Source organism: Chelonoidis abingdonii, chromosome 1 (assembly GCF_003597395.2).
Source record: "Chelonoidis abingdonii isolate Lonesome George chromosome 1, CheloAbing_2.0, whole genome shotgun sequence".
NCBI classification, from domain to species: domain Eukaryota; kingdom Metazoa; phylum Chordata; order Testudines; family Testudinidae; genus Chelonoidis; species Chelonoidis abingdonii.
Genome location: NC_133769.1, coordinates 88,711,699 through 88,719,703, shown reverse-complemented (window position 1 = coordinate 88,719,703; position 8,005 = coordinate 88,711,699). Strand labels below are relative to the sequence as shown.

Sequence of the window (8,005 nt, the reverse complement as noted above, 5' to 3'; positions counted from 1 at the left end):
TGTAGGATGCAATTTTATATATTCTCAAAACAGCTCCAGCATGGAGATCAGTAATATAAGCTTCCTCTTGCTGCCCTGTCAATTGGCCTTACCCTGCTCTAGAGAGACTGCATCTTTAGAGGTGAGTTCATAGTTCAGTGTCTATTCAGTCCTACCAAGAGGGCCATTTAGTGTCAGTCCCTAGTGGTGTATGTTATGATGTCCTGCCTGGGTTTTTCATAAGAGGGTGGAGTTGCCATTTAGAAAGAACTTGTTTAAAACACTGGAAGTTTTTAAAATGCACAACCAAAGCCCCATAAAAACATCCGCCAGAATCCTTTTGAAATATGTTTCGAAATTCTTGTTCTACAAACTAGAGCTAGATTTAGACTCTACAGCCCAGACCCTCAAAGGTATAGAGGCGCCTAAATACCTTTAATGAGTTGGTGCTACACCCTTGGCACAATCTCAAAAGATAACTCCTGTGTCAGCAGTTTCACATCCCCGGTCTAGGAAAAGGTTTGCTGCTAGGGTTGGCTTTTAGTAGATAAAGTTTGTTAAATACACTAACTTATTTGTGAAGGCAGGGATCTGGGGGTGGAGAGAGGATTTTTGTCCTTTCCTGATTGGGACACTGGAATCCAGTCAGGTGCTGTTCTTTAGGCTATAGTGTGGTAAACACAAGACTGATGCACACCACAGCCTTCTTCAGCGGAGGGACAACTGTAGGCAGAGGAGAAGTATGCCGAGGTACACAGTGCATGTCCGAGGGGAATGGCTAGCAGTGCCTTGCCTAACTGGTGCTAACACGGTGAGATGGCTGGGGAAGGAAGCTGTGAGACGTTACATGAAAAACAAGCCTGATAATGGGGGCTTTGCCTCAGTGGAAGAAGTGAAATTCTGTGTTCAGAGGTGCAAAAGCTTTGGCTTGCTGGATCTTGATGATACTTTGGACAACACACTAGAGGACAACGAGTTTGTTGAAGTTGGTAAGCAAACCTGCAATGACAAATTATATGGTGACTGCACTTGCTTAGGAGACCCAAAGTGTGTATTTTCTGTTTATCTTGAAATGTTAGGTTTCTGTGATATAGCAAATCTAAAATTTAAGAAAAAATACTAAATTGCAAACTCAGTTTTGAGAAGGCTTTTTAGGTCTTCTGTTGTGTCATACAGTTGGGTGGGATATGATACAGTTTGCCTGTAGGTTTTGGATTTTTGTGTGTGGTAACTACATTTTTACTGTATGTTTGTTAAGACATTTAAATACATTTAGCTGCAAATTAGAATTCTTGTCACTGATGTTTTTTCTAGCTAATGAAGAATACTCTGTAGCAACAAACTATGGGCAATAAGTTTTTATTCTGTTTGTTTTTCCCATTCTTCATTGTAGTTATAGAAGGAGATGTAATGTCTTCAGATTTCATTGCATCTAAGCTAGAGGGAGTTGATTTGTATCCTTTATTGAGCATTGTTTTGGTTAATTTTTACAATTCTTAGATTTGCAAAAGTTGAAAATGCTTAGCACTTTTTTGCCCTTCAAAGGGCTTCCTTCAAAAACTCTGATTAAATGGCAGCTATTTGTGTGGGTTTTTAATGTCCTTTTTTTCCTTTACATGGCTTCAGATATAGCAAATATCAAGAACCAGAAAAGGTATGGCTCAGTAATGATCTTAATACAATGTGCCCCAATTCCAATAGTTTTTTATGTTCGAAGGTGAAGTAGGGTGAAATCATCTTATCACGGTGGGGGAAATGGCAGCATTCAAAGAAAACCTATTTTCTTTATTTGCCCATGACACAGAGGGGAACCCCACAGATCATTTCAAATGGAATTGCTGTTTGTGACATATACTATATGTTTTCAGTAGGACTCAGTAAGTTCCTGCAAACATTTAATACCAAGTGTAGTGTTTTCTATTACTGTGGGTAACTTCACCAACGCTATCGCAGAAGCACTTTGCTCTGCACTGTTTGCAGGATCATCCACGATGACTGCTTAACTTGTTACCTCTCATAAAATAAGCTGTTCTTTGCTAATGCTTCTCTGAGAGAGTTCTTACTGTATGAATGAGAACAGGATTGAACGCTGTTGTAACGCAGTTCACTATTAAGCTTTCACTGTATTTATTTAGTTATGATTGCTTAGAAATTGATTACATATATATGACACTTACTAAAATGCAGTTCTTTTGTGCAGTATATTTATTTAGATGGGAACAGTTTAACACCAGAGGACCTGGTCAATTTAGGAAAGGGGCTCTACAAGATCAAGGTAAAGATTTTGAAAGACTCTAATTCTCCAAATACTTTTTATTTAGTTAGTTTTTTAAGTAGTAATACAGGAATGAATATTGACACTGTTGTTTTTCTAGCTCACACCTGAAGCTGAAGCTAAAGTCAGACAATCAAGAGAAGTGATTGAAAGAATTGTAAAAGAACAGACTGGTATTTTTTTTTCTTTTCTAACTTCATTTTGTCAGTTTTAGCTGACTTTAATTAGATTCTCTTCTTTATCTGAAATATCTGTTTCTTTCAGTTGTTTATGGAATCACCACTGGCTTTGGGAAGTTTGCTCGAACAGTTATTCCAACTAGTAAACTCAAGTATGTTGTATCTATTTCCTTCTTTAATTTAGAAAATGGATGTAGAAAGTGGATCCACATTATTTCTACAGTGTACATTTTTAGTCCATTTTTCTTCCTGAAAGGAGAGGGATATTTTTGCTCAGTTTTGTGAAAATTTTTTCCTATGTTTGAACACTGGACTTTTCTTTCTTTGTAGGGAACTTCAAGTGAATTTAGTTCGATCACATTCCGCAGGTAGTGGGAAATTGATTTCAAATTTGTTTCTTTTCCACAACTGTTAAAATTGAGGTTTGTAACCTTGAGAATGTTGTCATTGCAGGTGTCGGGAAGCCTTTGATCCCAGAGAGATCTCGCATGCTTTTAGCTCTCAGGATCAATGTCTTAGCAAAAGGATACAGTGGAATTTCACTGGAAACTCTCCAGCAAGTTATTGAAGCATTTAATGGTAAAAAAGATATTTAGAAATGAATACAGCTGTTTTTTTTGTATTACAATGGTGCCTAGAGACTGCAGCCTAGTTCACAGGCCCATTGTGCTAGGCACTGCACAAGTAGATTGTCTGTCTCAAAGAGTCTAGGTAGACAAGATGGGACAAAGGTATACAGCATGCAGAAGATTGGGAACTGAGGCACAGAGAGTGTAGTCCATTTGCCAACATTATCCAGGGAGGTTGTGGCAGAACCGGGAATTGAACCCAGATCTCCTAAATCCCAGTCCAGTGTCAAACCATAACCCCTACCTTCTTTATTGATTTTGTTTTTATTAAGTGTTCATAGTTTTATTAATTTCGAGCCAGAAATTGTGGTGGAAGAACAGTGGTATAGTTTGTGAGAGGAGAAAAAGGCAGCACTTCAGATTACCTTTTGCAGTTGTATTACTTTTGTCCCTTTGGGTCATTATATTATGGTAACACTTTGGCATGAAAATAAATTCCACTGTGTGCATTTAACACACAGTGAAAGCAGAATTAAGAATGCTTGCTCAGGACTGATTACCTGAGAAGACACTAGGTTGCCAGTTCAAAAGCAGCTGAAGGCTAATAGTCAGTGCAAGCTGTTACTTTATTAGTTATTTGAAAAGCGGCCTATGTGAAATATTACTCTTTCTAGGCGTTTATACCTCATCTATCACCATAGTGACTGCCTTTCTGCTAAGGGCTTGATTCTTGAACTGCGAGGCTTTCTGTTAGGGGTTCAGTTCAGCAACAGTTGCTCATTGATCTGGCTAACACTCATGTGAGTATCTTTGAGTTCAGTGGCACTACTTCCTGGGAAAAAAATTATCACATAGGTGTTTGCAGGGCTAGGACCACTGAGACATGTTTACTCATGTGAGTAGTTCCATTGAAATCAGTTGGAGGGCTCACAGGAATAATTCACTGTGAGTAAGATTTGCAGAAGTGGGCCCTAACTGAGTAGCTGGCCTGAGGCTGGTTGCTGGTAGACAGTTAATCATGTTAACAAAACCATCGAAACAGTTAATGCCACTTATATCATTGCTGGTAGGCTCAGCAGGGAAGTTCAGGGTGGCCTTGGAAACTAACTACCTTTCATTCCTAGAAATAGTCCCGCCAGTGAGGCCACGTCTAGACTACGCGCCGTATCGGCGCGTTAAAATCGATTGCTTTGGGATCGATATATCATGTCTAATCTAGACAGGATATATCGATCCCTGAGCACGCTTATATCGATTCCGGAACTCCACCAACCCCAACGGAGTTCCGGAATCGACATGGTGAGCCGCGGACATCGATCCCGTGCGGTGAAGATGGGTGAGTAAATTGATTTTAGATATTCGACTTCACCTGTTATTCACGTAGCTGAAATTGCGTATCTAAAATCGATTTTATCCCGTAGTGTAGACCAGCCCTGAGAGAGCCACTGTAAACTTCCTCTCACTGTCTATCTGTCTGCTATTATACTCATTCTGTGAATAAACTTCAGTTTAGATGGTTTTATTTCAATCCATCATCTTTCCTGAGCACAAGATCCACTGTTTTTTAAAAATCTGTTTATATGAATATAAGGTTTTTGCATTGTTCTGGGCACATAAAGCTAATAGAGGCGCTACGGTTATACACATCAGGGTGAACTCAAGAGGGTGAACCCTGTGCTGCCTTCCATGATGTGACATGGGAAGTAAAGGAACATGAATTTAGTCACAGGGTACGTCTACACTGCACGATTATTTCGAATTAGCTTAAACCGATATTACAAAACAGATCTAATAAAATCGGTTTAGCGCGTCTGCAGTGGGATCACGAAATCAATTGTTTGCGTCCATGGTCCAAAGCTACCATCGATTTCAGGAGCGGTGCACTGTGGGTAGCTGTTCCTCAGCTATCCCATAGTTCCCACTTCCGTGTTGAGAGCACAGTGCCTGATGGGCGAATGAGTCTAGGGGCACCCTGCTTGATACCGCTTCCAACTAGGCCATCGAGCCATTGATCACTACTCTGGGCCTGACAATCTAGCGTTGCTTTCTACCCACTTATAGTCCATCATGCCAGCCCACTTATTTAAACTTGCTTAGCAAGAATACTGTGGAGACTGTATCAAAAAGCTTGTAAAGTCAATGGTATATCACATCCACTGCTTTCCCCTGTCCGCAGAGCCAGTTTTCTCATCATTAGAAGGTAATCCAGATTGGTCAGGCAAATGAACTTTGCCCTTGGGTGAATAATCGTTTACTGCTTCCTGATCATCTATTCAAGTCTAGTTAAGAAACTTTGATATTAATTGAAGAAGGCACTCAAAACTGAAAGCGCTTCCTTTGGAGGGAATGCACTAAAATCTTTATAGTCTTCTGTGCGTAAAAGCCTTAATGAAGCACTCTTTCCCATCCTTACTATTCAGCATAGAGTATTTAATGGTCTGATTGAGACCATACCATTTGGAAAAAGGATTTTCTTTTCCATGTAATACTCTAACCTATTAGGGGGAAGGATTCTGTCTTGGGTTGAGGGTAAACTGGAAAGGTAAGCTTAAGACTTTGCAGATGCTATTTCCATGGTGACTAATAAATGCTATCTTGATTTGAGAAGTCTGCCTTACCTCACTGCAGAAAAATACCTGCTGTTGCGTTGCTGTCTAAAGTAAAGTTCTCTCTCTCGAGTGAAATCTCAGTTCTGTTTAAGATCACCACTGGCTTTGGGAAGTTTTGCCCCAAACTGTTGTTCCAACTAGTACTCAATGTGTTGTATCCCATGCTCTTAACTATAAAATGGGTGATAGAAAGTAGATCCATAATTTCTAAACAGTGTACATATTTTTAGTCACATTTTTCTTCCTAAAACTGTGAGGGAATTTTTTTCAGATTTTGAAAAACGTTTTTATTTTTTTAACCATTTTGAAATTGGTTTGGCCATGTAATGCTTTCCTTTAGGAAACGTCAAGTGATTTAACTTTAGTTCACATTCACAGATAATGGGAAATTGACTTCAAATTGTTTCTCTTCCACAAATTCCTACAAGTCTATACTAATAAAATGTGATATTGTAATAGTTTCCTAATGGCTTGAAAATATCTCCTTCCTCATGCTAGCCTGATGCAATAGGTAATTGTTAGAGTAAATGTGTTGGGTTAATCTACAAAGCAGGTGAGGGTAATTTTTTATTGAGAGCAGCTTGTGTTGGTAAGAAGTATTTGAGCTACATAGATTCTTCAGGTCTGGAAAAGTAATCACTGTCATGAATTACATACAAGTGAACGTTTAGCATAGTGAGTAAATGGTTACCCAGAATGGGTCCAGCTTAATAAGCTTAGGGAGGACTAATGACCACCAAGTTGGCAGAAAGCATGCAAGTTTATCTATACTGATAGCTAAGCTCAAAAGTCCGTCGCGGCGGAATACATTCACACTCGCATACTTCTATCTCCCAGGAGCAGGCATGAACTGGAGATCAAGGATTCCCTTCAAGGTAAGTGTCCCCACAGCACAACGACTGGCAGCATGAATGAAGATAAGTCTCCTGAGGCACGCGGATGGAATGCAATGCAGCGAACCATCTGGCAGGTTGGTCCCTGCAAAGTACAAACTTATGAGTGCACTCCTTGGAGCCAATGGCCACTCTCCTTTTAAGGATCTATCTCCCATGGCCTGCAAACTAGAATGACTTGGCACGTCTAGGTTGGTCACATCCACCTCCGCCAGGTCCCATGCATTGGGTGTGGAGTGCCCTAATTAGAGTCCAGACTCCTTGTCTATCTTAGGGCTCTTCTGATCTTCCCAGCTGTTTAAAGCATTCGAGGAGGGGGAGGCGGTAGAAAGCCCTTCAACAGGTATTCAAAGGGTGGGGGGAGTATAACAGACCTTTTTGAACATACAGATATAGGTAGCATATAGATACTGCTACTCCTACACACAGTTAAACATTTGTAAGAGACCTTTTAAGATGAAGGGGTAATGTCTTCCTCTTTAAAGGTGATCTATCCAAGTGAAAATAGACATTATACCTAGTATCAAATTGGTTTTACTTGTGCTCTTCAAGCAGGATGTTTCTAACAACCTTATTTTAATTCCTCCTGTTTCCTGAGTCTACAAAGCAACTCAGAGCTAGCAACAGATATTGTCCAATAAAATGGGACTGTGCGTATGTAACACTTTGTCCGCATCATTCAATGTACGACCTGGACACCAATTTGTCCAATATTCAGGTTAAGGAGGCAAGTGGGGAGGGAGGGCGCTGACCCCAGGGTGCTTTGGGCGGAGCGACGACAGGGAAAAATTGCAGGCCAAGCTGCCTTCTTCTTGGCCCCCTCCCCCAGCATGCCACATCCCCGCCTTCACCTTCCAGGCACTTCCCACCACCTAACAGGCTGTTTGCAGTGCTTAGCGCTTTCACAGTGAGGGGAGAGGGAGAAGCAGGCCAAGGCGCGCTCAGGGGAGGAGGTGAAAGAGAGAACAAGGGCAGGGGTGGGAAACTTGGGGGGAAGGAGAGAAGAGGCAGCGGGGTGTGGCGACCCCAGCTGGAGAGGAAGTTCGGCAGCCATGGGGTAGGGGCAGGTGTGAAGAGGGAAAGCAGAGTGGGCGAGGAGGCAAGCAGTGGGTGGGGGACTGAGAGGGACCGCAGCAAAGCCAGCAAGCAGCCGGGGATGAGGAGGCACGGTGGGGATGGGTGTTGGGGAGCCAAGTGGGGAGGGGGTGGGACCTGAGCGGTGGGGGCGGAGCCATGAGAATAAGCAGGGTGGACCCTGTGGGAGGGCCTGATGGCAACCACCACCAGTTGTGTCCCGATATTTTAGTGTGTGGAATCTGTCACCCTAACTCACACAGCAGTGGCTCTCCAGTGGTTTATGGCTATTCACTGTATGTTCTTTTTCTCATTAGTCACCCTGGTTGCCCGGGATCCTCTCAGCTGATTTAATATGGACAAGCCGCGAAGGGGGTAAATGTCTCTCTCGCCAGCTGATAGGAATGGTGATATCTACCTTCCCGCT

The 8,005-nt window shown here is 41.8% G+C and overlaps 1 protein-coding gene across 1 annotated transcript in view; it reads left to right on the top strand.

Annotated features, from left to right (window-relative positions):
- The first annotated feature begins 592 nt into the window (after positions 1-592).
- The window catches only part of HAL (histidine ammonia-lyase), a 29,270-nt gene continuing 21,857 nt past the window's right edge, over positions 593-8,005 (top strand). Inside the window, exons 1-8 of the mRNA XM_032788528.2 lie at positions 593-968; positions 1,373-1,433; positions 1,606-1,633; positions 2,180-2,254; positions 2,355-2,427; positions 2,519-2,585; positions 2,764-2,801; positions 2,887-3,012. Coding sequence (XP_032644419.1) covers positions 722-968; positions 1,373-1,433; positions 1,606-1,633; positions 2,180-2,254; positions 2,355-2,427; positions 2,519-2,585; positions 2,764-2,801; positions 2,887-3,012 — 715 coding nt within the window. The 5' untranslated portion in view covers positions 593-721. The remainder of the gene's footprint in view (positions 969-1,372; positions 1,434-1,605; positions 1,634-2,179; positions 2,255-2,354; positions 2,428-2,518; positions 2,586-2,763; positions 2,802-2,886; positions 3,013-8,005) is intronic.